The sequence below is a fragment of the Stomoxys calcitrans genome, chromosome 2, assembly GCF_963082655.1.
Source record: "Stomoxys calcitrans chromosome 2, idStoCalc2.1, whole genome shotgun sequence".
Taxonomy (NCBI): Eukaryota; Metazoa; Arthropoda; class Insecta; order Diptera; family Muscidae; genus Stomoxys; species Stomoxys calcitrans.
Genome location: NC_081553.1, coordinates 19,830,059 through 19,850,076, shown reverse-complemented (window position 1 = coordinate 19,850,076; position 20,018 = coordinate 19,830,059). Strand labels below are relative to the sequence as shown.

The following is a 20,018-nucleotide window of genomic DNA, read 5'->3' as shown; positions in this document are numbered from 1 at the left end:
AGACGGTAATCGATATACGTCATTCTTCGAAAAAAACTCAAATGATTCTGATTTTTTAGCCATGACTGATGATTATCTGTACATGTGTCGAATACACCTTTGTTTTCACCAATACTATTACAATGACCATACATCAGATGTTCCATATAAACTCAGCATTAGATTATAGAATAACCTAATAATTAATTCAAAGGATTTTTTTTTCGTTCATTAACGATGTCGGTTCGATAAAGAAAAATTCGCACAACAGCTGAAAAATTCCTTTGAAAGTGTCAAACAATTTTGTGGGCTGACCTCATATTTTGTGATTTGATAAGACTTTTGTAAACAAATGTTTAACTTATATACAGAATCAGATTACTTTCAAAATTTACAATAACTTTTCTCTACCCCACGTTTTGATATCTTTTTCTTCAAACAAAAGTTATGCGAGTTAGAAATCAAAAATTGTAAAAACGAGCTCTATTTTTTTAAAAGAATCAAGCCGATCGGTGTTTGGCAAGCAATTCAAATTTGACTTGCTCGAGTTGACCAACTTTCAAGACCCAAGGACCAAGCTCTGCAGCCACTAGGATCCCCAAATTTTGCATACTTATTGAAAAGTGTTTTCTAACATTGACTATGTTATGTCTCGTGAACATATCCGTTCAAAAATTCCGGAACTATTGCAACGTTTGACCTTCAGCTTGCCAATGTTTACACAAACTGCAAATATGGAAGCATTTACAACACTTTGCAGGCTTTTAACATATGTAAGCTAGAAATATTTTTAATCGCCTTATAAGCAGATTAATATACACATATTTAAAAAATATTAAAAATATATTTTTTTCGCGCCAATCTAAATTCAACTTAGTGCCATAATCGTAAATATGTTCAATTGATTTGAAAACAGGATCTGATTTGTGATTAAATAAATAAATAAAAAAATACTCCTTAAAGCATGAAATAACTTCCACACTTAGAGAATATTGAACCCAAACCCCAATTAGCTTTTCTAGCACAAAAGTAATTTTTCCACAAGAATATATAGAACTATTTCTTTCACAGTAGCTAAACCAAAAAAAGAAATCCAATCAATGTTATACTAAAACACATACAAACATTAAATATAGTAGACAACAACTCTCACATTCCATTAAACAATACTCATTGTATGTACGTTATAAATTGATATTAATTGAAAAGAATTACCACAAACAAAAAAACAATTTAATTATTAAGGCAATGTTATTATGTTATGTTAAACAATTATATGTTTATTATTTTGTTGTTGGATTTTCTCTTTTTATGAATAAATTACTATAAACAACAACAACAATGCTTTTAGTACAATTTTAGCTAAACAATCAAACATATATAATTAATACTATGTTGCTGAAAACAAAGAACAACCAATAGTGGACCCTGATCTCCTCACCTAAATGGCTAAAGGATCCTCTTTACACTTTCAAGGTATGGTAGGGGTCGCTATAATCACAGTAGAGTTATTCACTGACACTGACAACGAATGCTTCGAAACAAAAAACACATACACCAACATATAATGATGAATGTTAATAACAAATACCAATAAACAGTAATACATATATATATATATATAGATGTGTATAGATATTGTATATGGGTAAACTAAGAGATATACATACATAATAATCTATGTGTATTTGGTTCTTCATTATTGAAAATGTTTGGTGGACATTTATGCTGATTTTAATTAAAGAAAATATTCAATTAATATCACCATAACTTTACATATATCTAAAGATTCCAATGTCCGTCTGTTAATCCCGAGTTCTTTTCATGAAGAATACATGACAAAAGTTATCATTTATCCAAGAAAATGTTGAACAAATTGAGTATAGGAAGGAAACAACAAGCGAATGACATAATTATTGGTAAAAAATTGCCAAAAAACAAAACATTTACCAAAACATTTTCCTTCTATAGAAAATGTTGTTATACCCACCACCGAAGTATGGGGGTATATTCATTTGAATCAGCGTAAAAATCTAATATGATCTAGCCATGTCCGTCCGTCTGTCTGTTGAAATCACGCTACAGTCTTTAAAAATAGAGATATTGAGCTGTAACTTTGCACAGATTCTTTTTTTGTCCATAAACAGGTTAAGTTCGAAGATGGGCTATATTGGACTATATCTTGATATAACCCCCATATAGACCGATCCTCCGATTTAGGTCTTGCACCCATAAATAACACATTTATTATCCGATTTTGCTGACATTTGGGACAGTGAGTTGTGTTAGGCCCTTCAACATCCTTCGTTAATTTGGCCCAGATCGGTCCAGATTTGATTATAGCTGCCATATAGACCGATCCTCCGATTTAGGGTCTTGCACCCATAAAAGCCGCATTTATTATGCGATTTTGTTGAAATTTGGAACAGCGAGATGTGTTAGGCCCTTCGACATCCTTCGTTTATTAGGCCCAGATCGGTTTAGATTTGGTTATAGCTACCATATAGACCGATTTCTTGATTTAGGGTCTTGCACCCATAAATGACACATTTATTATCCGATTTTGTTGAAATTTGGGACAGTGAGTTGTCTTAGGCCCTTCAACATTCTTCGTTAATTTGGCCCAGATCGGTCCAGATTTGGTTATAGCTGCCATATAGACCGATTTCTTGATTAAAGGTTTTGGGCCATAAAAGGCGCATTTATTGCCCGATGTCGCCGAAATTTGGGACAGTGAGTTAGGTTAAACCCCTTGATATACTTCTGCAATATGGCGCAGATCGGTCCAGATTTGGTTATAGCTATCATATAGACCGATCCTCCGATTAAGGGTCTTGCACCCATAAATGGCACTTTTATTGTCCGATTTCGCTGAAATTTGGAACAGTGAGTTGTGTTAGGCCCTTAGATATCCTTCGTCATTTTGGCCCAGATCGGTCCAAATTTGGATATAGCTGCCATATAGACCTTTAAGGTTTTGGGCCCATTAAGGGCGCATTTATTGTCATATGTCGCCGAAATTTGGGACAGTGAGTCAGGTTAAACCCCTTGATATACTTCTGCAATATAGCACAGATCGGTCCAGATTTGGATATAGATGCCATATAGAACGATCTTTCGGTTTTAGCTTTTGGGACCATAAGAGGCGCATTTATAATCCTATTTCACTGAAATTTGACACAGTGACTTATGTTATGCTTTTCGACATCCGTGTCGTATATGGTTCCGATCGGATTATTTTTATACCCTCCACCATAGGATGGGGGGTATACTAATTTCGGCATTCTGGGTGTAACCCCTCGAAATATTCGTCTAAGACCCCATAAAGTATATATATTCTTGATCGTCATGACATTTTAAGTCGAACTAGCCATGTCCGTCCGTCTGTCTGTCGAAAGCACGCTAACTTTCGAAGGAGTAAAGCTAGCCGCTTGAAATTTTGCACAAATACTTCTTATTAGTGTAGGTCGGTTAGGATTGAAAATGGGCTATATCGGTCCACGTTTTGATATGGCTGCCATATAATCCGATCTGGGATCTTGACTTCTTGAGCCGCTAGAGGGCACAATTCTTATCCGATTTGGCTGAAATTTTGTATGAGTTGTTTTGGTATAACTTCCAACAACTGTGCTGAGTATGGTTGAAATCGGTATATAACCTGATATAGCTGTCATATAAACCTATCTGGGGTCCTGACTTCTTGAGCCACTAGAGGACCCAATTATTATCCGATTTGGCTAAAATTAAGTAAGAATGGTTTAAATCGGTCCATAACCTGATATAGCTGCCATATAAACCTATCCGGGGTCCTGACTTCTTGAGCCACTAGAGGACGCAATTATTATCCGATTTGGCTGAAATTAAGTAAGAATGGTTTGAATCGGTCCATAACCTGATGTAGCTGCCATATAAACCCATCTGGGGTCTTGACTTCTTGAGCCAGTAGAGGACGCAATTATTATCCAATTTGGCAGAAATTTTGCATGAGGTGGTTTGTTATGACTTTCAACAACTATGGTATGAATGGTTTAAATCGGTTCATAACCTGATATAGCTGCCATATAAATCGATCTGGGGTCTTGACTTCTTGAGCCACTAGAGGACGCAATTATTATCCAATTTGGCAGAAATTTTGTACGACGTGTTTTTTATGATTTCCAACAACTGTGGTATGAATGGTTTAAATCGGTTCAAAACCTGATATAGCTGCCATATAAAACGATCTGGGGTCTTGACTTCTTGAGCCACTAGAGGACGCAATTATTATCCAATTTAGATGAAATTTTTCTTGAGGCGTTTTTTTTATAACTGTCAACAACTGTGCTAAGAATAGTTGAAATCGGTCTATAACCTGATATAGCTGCCATATAAACCGATATGAGATCTGGACTTCTTGGGCCTCTAAAGGGCGCAAGTTTTATCCGATTTGGCTGAAATTTTGTACAACACCTACTCTCATGACCTTTAACATACGTGTAGAATATGGCATGAATCGGTTTATAGCCTAATACATCTCCCCTATAAACCGATCTCCCTATGTAAGTGCGCAATTTTTACTGGATTTGGCTGAAATTTTACACGATGAGTTCTACTATGGTCTCCAATATTCAGTTCAATTGTGGTCTGAAATGAACAATAACTTGATATTGTTCCAATAACATAGCAATTCTTTTATTTCATCCTTTGCTTGCCTAAAAAGAGATACCGTGGCAAGAGCTCGACAAATGCTACGGTACTCATTATTATTTGTTCCAAATCGGAACATATTTCGATATAACTGCTATGGGACATAAGGTATGCAATTTTCACCGGATTTTAATGAAACATGGTTTACCGAGGTGGTGGGTATCCAAAGTTCGGCCCGGTCGAACTTAACGCCTTTTTATTTGTTTAACTATATTTTTTTTTGTTGTTAAGCAAATTCTATAGTCCTATACTCAATTATATATCTCTCTCACTCTTGGAATTCTCTACTAACTATCTACTATGATTATCTAATATCTACGTAACAAACTATATCCTCACTTTATATATAAATTAAATTTTTAGGCTTCTTCATATTCTAAATATTAAAATATTTTTAACAATTTTTAATTGTTTACACTTTCTATAAGTACAATTTATATTTACACACATACAAAAATCACAAAACTATGAATTTAATTTAAAAAGAAAAGAAAAAAGAACAATACCAAAAAACAAAACATCATTATCACGACGAATCGCCACATCATCAGCATTAGCATTTAAACATGACACCTAAATCTTCGTATATCAGCAGCAGCATCAGCCACTCTATCATCAAAACCACAAATATTCAAAAACATACATGCATACATATATCAGATTCATAACTATTATATTTATAATAAATAAAAATAAATAGAAAAATCTAAAAAAAAAATAAACGTGTTTGGAAATCGATATAAGCAGCTGCTTCGATCTGTTGTGAATCTTACAGATATTGAGTGAATTTTGCTTTTAAATTTTACCTCAATATTGGTTTTTCTCTAAGCAGATACATCGAGCAGTTGAATGTTATTCGTTTTTCAAATGCCTAATGATAAATTATTGTTTTCTGGTGAATATAAAAAATAACAAAACAACAACCAAATATATATACATACACTATATTATATTGAATAAAAACAAAACTTATATAATTATGTATGTACTGTTACAGTGTTACAGTTTTTTAAAACAAAGCCCCCTCCCCCCCAGAAGATAAATATACAGAAAATAATAATGAGAGACAAACCTAAAAAACAAAATCCCAAAAATTGGAATACTCAAATTTAAGCATTATACACAAATACAAATACAAAAAAAAATATGTACTAACCGAAGATATTACAATAACAAATAAATAAATAAAGTGTTATTAAATTGTGGTATTATAACTAAAAGGCCAAAAAGAGGTGAGTATTAAATTTAAAAAAGTTAAAAAATAAATTGATTGAAGCAACTAAATTTCAAATTAGAAAAATTTAACTAATAATAAGTTGAAAAATTTCAAAATAAAAATTTAAAGTCTAAAATCTAAAGTAAAAATAAAATGTAAAAAAATTTAAACTACAATGAAATGAAAATTAAATATAAATTTAATAAAAATAAAACCAAGATTAAATTAAACAAAACTAAAATTTCTTAAATAAAATTAAAATTTTATAAAAAAAAACAAAAAATGTAACGAAAAATTAAAAACAAAAATATTCGCTGCTAACAAATTTTCAATCTGGTTTCCAGCCAAAGCACAGTTGCACTACTGCTCTTTTGAAAGTACAATAGTTGAAGACGTAAGGAGTGATATTGACAGCGATAAAGTTACCTTTCTTGTTCTTTTAGATCATTCGAAAGCATTTGATTCCGTTGATCCCAATATACTTTGCCTTAAACTGAAACATTTATTTAAATTTTCTGAAAGAACAACGGATTTTATATATTCCTATCTTACGAATAGAAGCCAATCGGTATGTGTTGATAGCCGCTGTTCTAGTTATCTTCCAGTCTTAAGAGGTGTTCCACAGGGGTCTGTATTGGGCCCACTCCTTTTTTCCTTATATAGCAATGACCCTTTCTCTACGGAAAGCTACTTCAACTACCCTCTCTCTAGCGAAAGTGCACTTCAACTACCTTTCTCTAAAAATGGGAACATCTTCTACACTTTATCTAAGGGAAAGATTACTATCTTACACTTTCTCTAAGGAAAGGATGCTAAAGTAATCCTTTCTCTTGAGTTAGGGTACTTCAACTACCCTTTCTCTGGAGAAAGGGTACTTCAACTGCCCTCTATCTAGCGAAAGTGTACTTTAACTACCTTTCCTCTAAAAAAAGGGTATATCAACTACCCTTTCTCTAAGGAGACGGTACCAAAACTACCCTTTCTCTAAGGAAAAGGTACTAAGAAATACTTTATCTCTAAGAAAAGGATACTTAAACAATCCTTTTTCTTAAGAAAGGGTACTAAAACTACCCCTTTTCTAAGGAAAGGGTACTAAAACTACCCCTTCTCTAAGGAAATTGTGCCAAAGACACGGTACGAAAACTACTCCTTCTCTAAGGAAAACGCACTAAAACTACCCTCTATCTACGGAAAGGGTATTTCAACTAACAATTCTCTAAAGAAGGCCACCAAAACTACCGTTTCTCTAAGGAAGGGGTATCTCAACTACGATTTCTCTAAAGAAAGGGGACTTAAACTACCGTTTAGTAAAGGATACTAGATCTACCCTTGCCTTAAGGAAAGGATACTTGAACTACCCATTTTGTAAAGAAAGGGTACTATATTATATTAAAGGGTACTTCAATCACACTTTTTTTGAGCAAAGGGAGGAAAGCAACTTTGGAAAAAGTGTCCGCAGAGCACTTTTAAAAGGGCGGAAATTTATTGGGATGTATATTACTCACGGCTCAAGCAATACTATTTATCAGAGCGGCAAAAGATGCCAAGATGAAAAGGTTTCTTTTAAAAACGCATGTCCAAACTGAAACATTAGTAGACGACATGGGAGTGAGAGCAGAGACAAAAGAGGACATGTTGAGACATTTGATAAATACGCATTTTCCACAAGCAAAGGAAGTCTTGATCAGCTTTCAACCATTAAAATCACTCGGACCTGATGGTATATTTTCGGCATTACTACAAAAGGAGGCCGGCTATCTGGCACCCCATCTGGTCACTATTTTCACTGCGTGCCTTGGACTTGCTTACACTCCTGGTAGCAGGCAAGGGCGGTTTTCATACCTAAGACCGGCAAGGTAGGTTATTCAACACCAAAGGCCTACAGATCTATGAGCCTTGCGACCTTTCTACTTAAAGCCGTGGTACGCATTGTGGATACAACGAAAAATGTAGGACATCCAGCAGACATCCACCGTTTTCGACTGGCTGACCATAATACGGTCCTGCAGGCGGTTATCCGGACGATCAGGCAATGCGTGAGGTGGTTTGGTGGACGTCGAGTATAAACATCTTTACGGGCAGTCATCAGGGTAATAATAATCGACGCGATAAGCTTACGAACAGTCTTGGAATGTAAGAAGGAGATTAAGGCCTTCTCTGAGGATGACACAACCCGCATCTTTCGGTTGCCGGATCGTAGCGGAGTAAAGGGCAAAGAGCAGACGATTTAGCTGTGAAGCCAGAGGACTGTCTTCAATAAACTTGGTAAACCCAAAGCCTTTCGGGCGACGCAATCCGAGTTAGGGGGTGGGCGACAAACAGCAAAACGATCGATACAACGACGAAATCCTATGCGGATGTTCGTATTGTGAGAAGACGAGGATAGTACAGCTTTCTGTATCCTTACGCGACACATAGGACTAGGAGCTTTCTTATGGAAATTAGAAGCGGCAAGTGATAGCATCAATATCCGCATCCTCTTTTAAACCTAAACTAACCTATGTTAAGTGTACTAAATCTACATTAGGTTAGGTTGGAGTGGCAGTTCTTTACAGACTCACTTCGTCAATTTTAGGTCCATTGTGATACCACAGTAGCGACAGACCAAGGTTTCTGGCGGGAATCGAACCCACTACCCCTGCACTGGTAATCCAATCACGCTACCAACTCGACTATCGGGACGCCCATAAATCTACCTTTCTAAAACTACTCTTTCACAAAGAAAAAGGACAACATTTACACTTTCTCTAAGAAAGGGAAGAACAAAAACTAAACTTCAATATTAACATTGGAAATGGAAATTGAAAATTCCATTGAGGAACAGGGGCAAACTTCCTACATATCACGGAGTGCTGACCGATTCAAGTTTAAACTCAATTATAAGGGGCCTCCTTTTTTAGCCGAGTCCGAACGGCGTGCCGTAGTGCGACACCTCTTTGTGGAGAAGTTTTTTCATGGCCATACCTTTCAAATCTCACCAGCATTAGGAGGGGATAACCACCGCTGAACATTTTTGTATGATGTTCTCGCCACGATTCGAACCCAGGCGTTCAGCGACATGCTAACCTCTGGGCTACGGTGGCCTCTAATATTAACGTTAATTTTATTGTTCATGTTAAACTGAAAATATATGAAACAAAGACAACTGAGGAAGCTCTTCATCCCTTTTTACTATTTTTCTTAGATCTGAGACCTCTTTGCTTTTATTTCTTTACTGCCATATGTGATGGACTTTAGTTTACACCAACAATCCAATTGTAACCTTCCCAGGGCATTCAGTAGCATATTGTGCTAATGACTTTTATGACTCCCATGCCTTTGGTGTGCTTCCGAAATAAAAGACAAATAACAACAACTTAAAATGTGGTAAAATGTGTATCAGCTTCATGAACATTGAATGCTTAAGCCGCATGCTATTAATAAGCCGCTGCTCATGCGCAAAATAGGCACCTAATCACAGGTAGAAATAGCGGATAATTTGTAAAATTTTCAAACTGCAGCTGCATTTCCTTGAAAGATTCGATGGCGATAAAAACGCAGTGCAGGCACTTGCAACGATTTAGTTACGCGTGCAACTTGTAACGGTGGTGACATTGAAAGTGACAGTGAATAAAATACTTAAAAAAATCAAAATGTTGCAACTCCGTATTGTGAAGTCACTCATAATTTTACTTTATTTTCTTGTTTTGGCCAATGGAGGCACAATACCCAGTTATGATGATATCCAACAAAACGAAGTGACCGACGAACCTAGCAAACCTTTGAAATGGTTAAGGGGAATACAAGATGTGGTCTCTAGTCCTACGGGGCATGTTGTGGTCCAAGTGGCTAAGGAATTATTAAATCGTTCGGCCGGTAACAGCCAAGTACGAAGAGATACCAAAGCGGAAATTATGAATGAGTGCTGATTAAAAAAAAAAAATTTGAAATTCGTCTTTCTAGGTCTTAAGTTTAAATGTTACCAATTTGCTTATAATTTTGCTTTTGAAAATCCTAATATTTTCTGCTGGTATGTTGGGTGCAGGACATTGGAGTAACTATGGATATGCACGCTCAGACGACAGTGGTATGTAAAAATCGTAAATTTTATCATTTAAATCAAAAATTCAAATGGCAAAAGTACACATCGGAAAATGTTTTATGGAAATTTTCCACAATATTATGCTGAAGTGATTAGATGGGCAGTACAAAATTTAAAATTATAATAACTCAGTTAATACACATATATGTGTATACGACAATCGATACTTATGAATAAATTTTTATGAAATTTAACATCAATTTCAATAGTTATGATAAAATCCTGTGTGAAAAAATTTTTAAAGATAGGTTGACAAATGGCCGCATTTTGGAATGTTAGTAAAAACCTGACGAATTTATATATGGAAGCTATATATGCAGCCAGATGGCGGACAGAGGGACACTTAGTCAAATATATGGACAAGCAGATTGGCAGATGGATATAGCTAAATGGTCTCCTAAGAGATTCTGACTTGATTCGTTTACTTATAAAGGAGCTATATACATTAGGGTGATGCCTTTTTGAGTTCTTTTATCAGAAATTATTTTCTGTTGCACGAATGAATGAACGATTGCCAATTAATGACCAAAATAAAATTAATTCCATTTAAATATTGAAAAAGGTTACGCACAATCCGCTTTGAAATTAAATTTGTGTGAAATTCTTTACATCGTTTTTTGCGTGAGGTTTTTATGGAATCGCCTTATACAATATTTAAGATTTTCTCTAATCTTCTTATATATAACAAGTAAGAGCGTGCTAAGCTCGGCTGGGCCGAATCCATGGATAGCATTTGTCGAGTTCTTTGTGCGGTATCCCTTTTTAGGCAAACAATTGAATGCTCAACATTGTAAGAGTCATTGTGTTATATTTCAGGCCATTCCGATAAGAATTGCGCCTTGTAGGGGTTCAAGTAGTAAAATTGGGAGATCGGTTTATATGGGAGCTGTGTCAAGCTACAGATCGATTCAGACCATATTGAAGACGTATGTTGAAGGTCATGGGAAAAGCCGTTATACAAAATTTCAGCCAAATCGGATTAGAATTGCGCCCTTTAAAGGCACAAGAAGTCAAGATCCCACATCCGTTTATATGGCAGCTATATCAGGTTATGAACCGATGTACCCCATACTTAACACAGTTGTTGGAAGGCATAACAAAACACCTCATGCAAAATTTCAGCTAAATCGGATGAGAATTGCGCCCTCTAGCGGCTCAAGAAGTCAAGAACCAAGATCGGTTTATGCGGCAGCTATACCAGTTTTCAGACCGATTTGAACCATACTTAGCACAGTTGTTGAAAGTGATACCAAAACACCACGTGCAAAACTTATGTCAAATCGGACGAGAATTGCGTGGCTCTAGAGGCTCAAGAAGTCAAGACCCAAGATCGGTTTATATGGCAGCTTTATCAAAGCATGGACCGATTTGGCCCATTTACAATCCCAACCGACCTACATTAATAAAAAGTAAATGCGAATTGCAAATTTTGCCCATGAACATTCCACTAAGGAACACGGGCAAACTTCTCACATATCAATGAGTGCAGTCCGATTCAAGTTTAAGCTCAATGATAAGGGGCCTCCTTTTTATAGCCGAGTCCGAACGGCGTGCCGCAGTGCGACACCTCTTTGGAGAGAAGTTTTACATGTCATAGTACCTCACAAATGTTGCCAGCATTAGAAGGGGAAAACCACCACTGAAAATTTTTTCTGATGGTCTCGCCAGGATTCAAACCCAAGCGTTCAGCGTCATAGGCGGACATGCTAAACTCTGCGCTACGGGTGTAAAAAGTATTTGTGCAAAATTTCAAGGGAATAACTTTTCTACTTCGAAAGTTGGCTTGCTTTCTACAGACGGACGGACGGACGGATATGGCTAGATCGACTTTACATGTCATGAAGATCAAGAATACATATACTTTATGGGGTCTTATAAACAGAACGACGAAATTAGTATACCCCTATGGCGGAGGGTATAAAAATAAATTTGTGTTTGTTTGTCGGTTTGTTTGTTTTTTTTTTTCGTATAGACTCAAAAACGGCTAAACCGATTACTTTGAAATTTTCACAGTTTCTGTAGGTTGGTCTGGAAGGAAATATAGGCTATATTTTGATATCGGAAGAGACCCTTCCCTTTACGCCAAAAGTACTACCCACAAATAAAAGTGTACCGATCGGGACAATATGGAACTCAAATGAAAGGTATTCAGGAGTACAGTACGAATTTCATATAAACAAGTAAAAGCGTGCTAAGTTCGGCCCGGCCGAATCTTATGTACCCTTCACCATGGATCGCATTCAGACCATAAATGACACGTAAGCTTAAGGTCATGAGAGAAGACGTTGTACAAAATTTCAGCCAAATCGGATAATAATTGCGACCTCTAGAGGCTCAAGAAGTCAAGATCCCAGATCAGTTTATATGGCAGCTAGATCAGGTTATGGGCCAATTAAAACCATATTTGGCACATTTGTTGGAAGTCAAACAAACACTTCTCGCAAAATTTCAGCCAAATCAGATAGGAATTGCGCCCTCTAGAGGCTCAAAAAATCAAGATCGACAATCGGTTTATATGTCAGCTATATGAGGTTGTGAACCAATTAAAACCATATTTGGCACAACTGTTGGTAGTCATAACAAAACACCTTCAGCCAAATCGGATAAGAATTGCGCTCTCTAGTGGCTCAAGAAGTCAAGATTCAAGATCGGTTGATATTGCAGCTATGTATATCAGATTATGGGCCAATTTAAACTATACTTATCACAGTTATTGGAAGTCATAGCAATAAACCTCATGCAAAATTTCAGCCAAATCGAACGTGTTCTACTTTCAAATACCTTTTATTTGAGCCCCATATTGCCGACATCCGTAAATAAGTCTATTTTGGGTGTGTTTTGGGATTGGGGCCGACCGTAAACACTGGGTTCCGAAAGGGGATATAAATAACGTGAGGTGCTTCCAAATACATTCTGGTTTAAAGGGTGAAACGTCCCACCAAAAGCTCAGAGGTATTTCCAAATACGTTCTGGTTTAAAGGGTAAAGCGTCCCACCAAAAGCTCAGATATAAATAATTTTGGAAATCGGACCACATATGAAAATGTAGCATAACGAACAATTTTTGTTTCAAAATACTAGGTGGTCGACATTGGGACCATACCAAGAGACGCTCCGAAATTTCAAAGGGTTATTTCTATCCGTTCTCGAATGGAAAATTTTTTTCGCGTTTTTACGAATCTATCATGATTTAAAAATATTTTTTATTTCTTTAATATATTTAATGAAATATTCTATGTAACAAGAAATTTTCTGGAAGCATTATTGACCATGTCTCTTCAATCCATTTCCTTTTTTTAGGATTTTCTTTAGATCTAATCAAAGGCGAGGATTATATGATCACCGGATTCTTGGCAGCCCAGGGTGGTTTTGACGAATGCCTATATGCAGCAGCCTGTGAATCGCCACAAATTGCCTATGAATATGCAAAGGCAGCAAAAGCTTTAATTGAAGGAATCGAGAAATTTCAAGGGCAAGTTCCCAGGGCTTAACTATAAAACTCTCAATAATTTTTCAATAAAATAATTTCCCCATTTACAGAACTCCTGTTGAGAACCGCCGCTATATCGAATTAGCTGTTATGGTTGAAGAAGCCGCCTACAATGGCCTGAGGGGAATGCCCTGCAATATAACCCTGAAGTGTGAAAATATTCTTTAATTTTTCCGTATTGTTCTGTAGTGTATAAACTAAGACTCATTATTTATTTTTTTTATTGATATTTCATACAAAAAAATTATTGTATTGTAGATTTTGTGAGCATTAAATGTTAGTTTTTATAGAAATTTCAACATAACGATAACATTAAAAATTAAATTTTATATAAAAACTTGGCTTAATTTTTCATACTTTTTTTTAAAAAATATTTCGAGTTTTTTAAATGTTTGAGATATGCTTATCCTTCAAGGTGGGTTTTGGCATCCAAATTATTCCCAGTATAGGGTCGCCATCAAGGTTTAGGCATACTTTTCCCAAAAACAGTCTTTGGCATTTACTTTAATCTCAAACAATAAATGCGGAAGTTAAGGATTTCTGTGGTTTTTTTTTCTTCATATTTAATAAGACCTATACTAGTCGCTGGTACCAGTTACTGCTCGAACATATTCGTTGTAGTGTAGAAAGCCATCTTTATTGGCATCGGCAATCACCAGGAATTCATCAATCACATCTGAAATGAGAAAAACAAATTTAAATTTTTACTTTAGTTTGGTGGACTTTGAAATGAAAGACAAAAATTAATAAACAATAAAATATTATATTAAAAAAAAAATCCATAAATTTTTTTAAATAAAAATTTTGTGAATTATAAAAAAAAAATTAATTTAACAAACTTTTTTAGATTTTGACAAAAATTTCTATGGAAAACATGTTAACAAAATATTATTTTGAAAAAAAAATTACAAAGTCTATATGGAAAAAAAGTTAACAACATTTTGAAAAAATATTCTCTATAGAAAAATTTATTTAAAAATTTTTTATACAAAAAATTTTAACTAAATTTGCCATAGAAAAAATATAGACCAAATTTTCTATAAAATAAAAATTTTGACCAAATTTACTACAGGAACAATTTAGAAAAAAATTTCTATACAAAAATTTTGACAAAATTTCCTATAGACAAAGAATAAATGTTGATGAAAGTGTCTGTAGAAAAAAATTTTGACAAAGTTTTTATGCAAGAAAATATTAACAAAATCGTATATACAAAAAAAAAATTTATAAATTTTGACAAAATGTTCTTTAAACAACATGAAAAATATTTGACAACATATTCTATAGAAGAAATTTTTACATTTTATTAAAAAAAAAAACTTTTAACAAACTTTGCCTAGACAAAATTTAGAACAAATCTTATATATAAAAAATCAATTAGTGTTTGTTTGTTTGTTCCGTATAGACTCAAAAACGGCTGAACCGATTGCTTTGAAATTTTCACAAATTGTGCAGCTTGGTCTGGAAGGAAACATAGGCTATATAATTTTTTAATATCGAAGGGGGGGCGGACCTCCCTCCGCCCTCTTACAACCCAAAAATAAAAGTTTACCGATGGTATGGGCAAGACAGAGGAACAAGCTTTATATTTTGTTGATGTCGGAAGGGGGCGGACCCTCCCCCGTTACCCCAAAAAGACCAACCAAAATTAAAAGTGGGCTGATAATGACAATATGGGTATTAAATGAAAGGTAATGAAGAGTAGAATGCGAATATGGGTTTTAAAATTGGTTACCCAGGAGGTCGCCCTAACCCCAAAACTCCTCAAAGTAGACAAATTGAACGTTCATATCAATATAGGGCTCCATTGAAAGGAATTTGGGAGTAGATTACGAATATGACATTGAAATTTGCGGTTAAGTCTGGATGGCGCTTCTCCTCCTAAAAATTTCTCAAATAGGTTTATTGACCCAATATGAAAATATGGGGCTCAAACAAAAGGTATTTGAGAGTTGAAAACGAACTTGATATCCAATTTTGGAGCCAAGTGTTTGGGGGCACGCCCTAAAATGCTCCGCCTAAACTGAACTTCATATCCGACTATGGCGATATGGAGCTCAAATCAATGGTATTTGGGAGTAAAGTTAGAATTTGATATCTTTTTTAGGGTATGGGGGTGGAAATTTATTGATTTTCCTGAGATCCACCCCACCCTCAAACAGAAGTTATTTACCGATCATGCCATTATGGAGCTCAAATAAAATGTATTTGAAAATAGAGCATGAATCTTATATTTACTTTAAGGGCCATGTATCTGGATTACCACCCCATCCCCGAAATACCCCCTACACCAGCAATAAGTACCAGTACGGTAGTATAGGACTCAAAAGAAAGGCAGTTGGGAGTAGAGTGAAAATTTACCCAGGAACCGAGCAGTGGCAAACTTCTCACACATCAATGAGTTCTTTCCGATTTACGTTTGAACTTAATGGTAAGGAACCTTTTTTATAGCAGAGTCCGAACGACGTGCCGCAGTGCGACACCTTTTTGGGATGAATCTTTACATGACCATGCTTGGTACCTCGCAAATGTCGCCAGCATTATGCCGCCAGGAATCAAACGCAGGCGTTCAGCGTCATAGGCGGACTTAAACTGCAGTGGCACGAATTTAATATCCACATTCAGGGCGAATTGTCCCCACCCTAAAATGATATTAGATATTAGAGTTAAAGAAGTCGCAGCGGAGCGGGCCGGTTCGGCAAGTTTTATATAGATTTTTAGGGCCAAGTTGCTGGGTGGCCGCCCCATCCCCCAAAACACCCCCCACACCAGACATGTTTGCCGGCAATGGAAATATGGAGCTCAAATGAAAGGCATTTGGGAGTAGAGCACGAATCAGTTCGGGACCAACTGTCTAGGAGACGTCCCATCCCCATAACAATTCCAACACCATGACAATGTGGGTCTTAAAGAGAATGGAGCTGGATATTGATAATTTTTAGGGCCCATACCCTAAACCGGACATATTTGCTGACTTTTGCAACAAGGATTTTAAATCAAGGGTATTTGAGATTAGAAAACGAATTTAGTATCCTATTTTGAGACCAATGGTAATATGCTGATTTATTTTCAGGGCAAAATGTTTGAGGAACCACTCCACTCTCCAAAATCCTACATCGGACCTATTTACCGACCATGTCAATGAATTGGCGTGGTCTTGGGACCACGGTCCACTTTCGGGACCAATTTTCTGGGGGTCTACCCCTTCCCCAAAGCACCCCACAAGCACCAATAATTACTGACCGTCGGAATTCGGGGCACAAATAAAGGTATTTGGGAGTAGAACACGATTCTGACATCCAAATGTGGGACCATGTATTTGAAGCACCGCCCCTTCCCCAAAACACCCCCTAACAATACAAATTTACCGACCATGGCAATATGCAGCTCAAATGAAAGGTTGAAAGGTATTTGAGATTAGAAAACGATTTTGATAACTAATTTTGAGGCCAAATGTTTGGCGTACACCTCATTCCATAAACTCCCCTAAAACCAATGGGAGTATGGGATTAAACTAAATGATATTTGAGAGTAGAGCACGAAGCTGATATTTTTTCAGGACTAAGTGTCTGGATAGCCGCTCCACCCCCTAAACACCCCCAAACTGGACATATTTGTCAATTACGACAAAGAGAGGTTCAAATAAAAGGTCTTTGGGAGAATGGAACTAATTTTATATCAAAATTCGAGGCAAAATATCTGCGGGGCCGTCCCACTTCCAAAATCCTCATGGGAATTTTCGGCTCAAGTAGAGTCTTTTAAGAATGGGGTACGTTCAATATCCAAATTTAAATGACCCACGATTTTATAGATTAAGATCATATGGGATTCAAATATAGGCATTTATTTTGATACACTGTTAGTGAAGCGATATAGATATACCACTTTCTGGACATGGTATTTAACTAAAAGCCCTCTAATTGTCGAAAGTTAATATTAAGAGGATAATTTTGTTCCACATATTGTAAAAGATGGCTCAGCGGAGCTGGCACTGTCCCACTGGTTTTGCATAAAAAACAAATTTTGACAAAATTTTCCATAAAAAATTTTACAACATATTCTAGAAAAAATGACAAAGTTTCCCAAAGAAATAACTTTTTTTCGCAATTTCGCCTTGTATTGATTAAGATGCTCTACACACCCAACGACTTTTGAGGTCTGTGTAGAGCACGCTTTTGTTCTGAAAGGGAGCTGAATAAGTCGCCGATCTCTCTCAATGGCAGTAAGAGAGCAGAAAAACTAATGTTTCACTATCCCGACAAAAACTAGTCAACAATGCTTGTACGCAAATTTTGCCCATGAACATTCCACTAAGGAACAGGGGCAAAGTCCGAACGGCGTGCCGCAGTGCGACACCTCTTTGGAGAAGTTTTACATAGCATAGTACCTCACAAATGTTGCCAGCATTAGGAGGGGAAAACCACAGCTGAATATTTTTTCTGATGGTCTCGCCAGGATTCGAACCCAGGCGTTCAGAGTCATAGGCGGACATGCTAACCTCTACGCTACGATGGTCTACTAGTCAACAATGCTTAGAACAACTAGAACATATAAAAATTGACAAACTCTTTTTGTTGTTCACTAGAACAATGTTGATGTGTCTTGTGTTTCTAAGCATTAATGATTAGTTTTTAGTCGGAATAGTGGAAAAAAGTCTTTCGGCTCTCGAATAAAAGAGCGCAAACAGACGAAATAAAATTTGGACAAAATGTTCTATACAAAAAATTTTGAAAAAAATTTTATATAGATAAAATTTTGACAAAGGTAGGTTAGATTAGGTAAGAGTGGCAGTCCTTTACAGACTCATTTAGACAATTTTAAGTCCATTGTGAGACCACTTATCATTGAGCTTAAACTCGAATCGGACTGCACTCATTGATGTGTGAGAAGTTTGCCCCTGTTAGTGGAATGTTCATGGGCAAAATTTGCATTTGTGATACCACAGTAGCGACAGACCAAGGCTTCTGGCGGGAATCGAACCCAAGACCCCTTCACTGGTAATCCAAGCACGCTACCAACTCGGCTACCAGGTCGCCAAATCTGTTGACAAAACTTTCTGTAGAAAAAAAATTTGACAAAATTCTATGTAGAAACATTTTTACAAAATAAGAAAACAATTTTGACAAGGTTATGCGAAAACTTGCAAAATTTGCTATACAAAAAACTAAAAATGTCAACGAAATTTGTTTATGCCCAACTTTTGGAGTAGAAGCATACATACCTATGATGTGATTCAGCTCATCATTAGCTTTCTGTATGAAATTATCACGGTCAATGGTCTTGAAATGTTCATCTTGATGCATAGCTGCCTGCAGAAGTTCTAAACCATCCAAAGCGTTGTTATTGTCGCCATCGTGAATCTACCAAAAAATAAACTAAGGTTAAAAGATTCTTTTGAAAAAACAGAATGTTTAAATTTCTCCCTCTCACAGAAACCATTGGAAACCATTTGAAAGGCTTTGACTTAATTACCTTAAAATAATAAAAATTCTTCTCCTCCTCTGACATATTCTCCACAGAGGCTTGTATGCCCATCTCCTTTAAATCATCTTCAATGCGGCTAGAAATCATTGATAGCAATTTAAATTTAAGAAAAAAGAATAAAATTCAATGCTTACTGCTCCTCATGGGTTAAATGCTGGTCCACCTTGCGTTCACTGCGCGGATGATGGGGTCCACGTTTGACAGCAGCCGCATACTTTAATGCTTCACTTAATGTAATCACCAGTACCAACAACTGACTTATTCTTATCAAACTATGCATAATTCTAACGACAAAAGGAGATTTTTTGCATAGAAGGATACTTTTGATAAATTTATTTTTGAGCAATAATCCAGAAAATAAGTATTTGTAAAGTTTCAGCTGCTGAACATCTCGTAAACAAAAAAATCCACAGTATTAGGACAATTTATAGTTCTGCTTTAGTGCGCATGACCCATATACAGCTGAAGCACAATGGAGAATTTTTTGTAAGTTACATGGTATTGAAACTATGTGGCAACTTCAAAATAAATTGAAGTTGAAATTTTGGCCGCAAAGATTTACATCCATCAATGCCTTATCTGATGAAAATGTTGCTCATTTAATATGTGAGTTGTACTTGCTCAAGTAATCAGGTTCGTAAATTTTGTGTAAAACATTTTTGTTGTCCAACCTTGACAGATTATGCTGCTGATTAGGGGAAGAAAATAAGGTATACGTATAATTAATTTATTGGTATATGAAAGGGAAACGGGCAATCACCCATATCCGTTTCCAAAAAAAACACTAGCTTTAGCGAATTTAGACAACATTTTTCTTAGTCCGTGGTTCTTAAGGGGAAACTCCCCTCAAAAACACCCTCTTGTAGAAACTGTAGGATCGGTAGAACATAAATGTCATGGAACATGGTATTTAGAAGTAGTTTAAAATTCCGATATTTTACCTTTGGGTCATATATATCGAGGTCCGCCCCCCAAAAAGCCACCTTGCAGTATATAACACGAAATACAACTCTGAAATCCAAATTTGGATTGGATTCAGAAGGAGACTTTTTACCTCCGCCACCAAGCGGATAAATAAAGAAA

General features: G+C 36.1%; 2 protein-coding genes across 2 annotated transcripts; one reads left to right on the top strand and one right to left on the bottom strand.

Annotated features, from left to right (window-relative positions):
* Positions 1 to 9,513: 9,513 nt before the first annotated feature.
* On the top strand, positions 9,514 to 13,619 carry LOC106096408 (uncharacterized). Its single transcript, XM_059361383.1, has 4 exons — positions 9,514 to 9,747; positions 9,824 to 9,944; positions 13,262 to 13,433; positions 13,502 to 13,619. The coding sequence occupies exons 1-4, from the start codon at positions 9,514 to 9,516 to the stop codon at positions 13,617 to 13,619; spliced, it is 645 nt and encodes a 214-aa protein (XP_059217366.1).
* Positions 13,620 to 13,695: 76 nt separating this feature from the next.
* On the bottom strand, positions 13,696 to 19,426 carry LOC106080362 (multiple coagulation factor deficiency protein 2 homolog). Its single transcript, XM_013241711.2, has 4 exons — positions 19,070 to 19,426; positions 18,924 to 19,011; positions 18,673 to 18,811; positions 13,696 to 14,127 (listed from the first exon to the last, which is right to left on the bottom strand). The coding sequence occupies exons 1-4, from the start codon at positions 19,213 to 19,215 to the stop codon at positions 14,030 to 14,032; spliced, it is 471 nt and encodes a 156-aa protein (XP_013097165.2). The 5' UTR covers positions 19,216 to 19,426; the 3' UTR covers positions 13,696 to 14,029.
* Between the last annotated feature and the right edge of the window lie 592 nt (positions 19,427 to 20,018).

What these genes read in the sequence shown, in the direction of transcription:
- LOC106080362 (XM_013241711.2), bottom strand. Translation starts at nt 19,215, where the DNA reads ATGCATAGTTTGATAAGAATAAGTCAGTTGTTGGTACTGGTGATTACA. An exon ending in CATTTAACCCATGAGGAGCA is followed by an intron (nt 19,012 to 19,069) that starts GTAAGCATTGAA and finishes AATGATTTCTAG; the next exon opens with CCGCATTGAAGATGATTTAA. An exon ending in TGAGCTGAATCACATCATAG is followed by an intron (nt 14,128 to 18,672) that starts GTATGTATGCTT and finishes TTCTCATTTCAG; the next exon opens with ATGTGATTGATGAATTCCTG.
- LOC106096408 (XM_059361383.1), top strand. Translation starts at nt 9,514, where the DNA reads ATGTTGCAACTCCGTATTGTGAAGTCACTCATAATTTTACTTTATTTT. An exon ending in GTTCGGCCGGTAACAGCCAA is followed by an intron (nt 9,748 to 9,823) that starts GTACGAAGAGAT and finishes TCGTCTTTCTAG; the next exon opens with GTCTTAAGTTTAAATGTTAC. An exon ending in ATATGCACGCTCAGACGACA is followed by an intron (nt 9,945 to 13,261) that starts GTGGTATGTAAA and finishes TCCTTTTTTTAG; the next exon opens with GATTTTCTTTAGATCTAATC.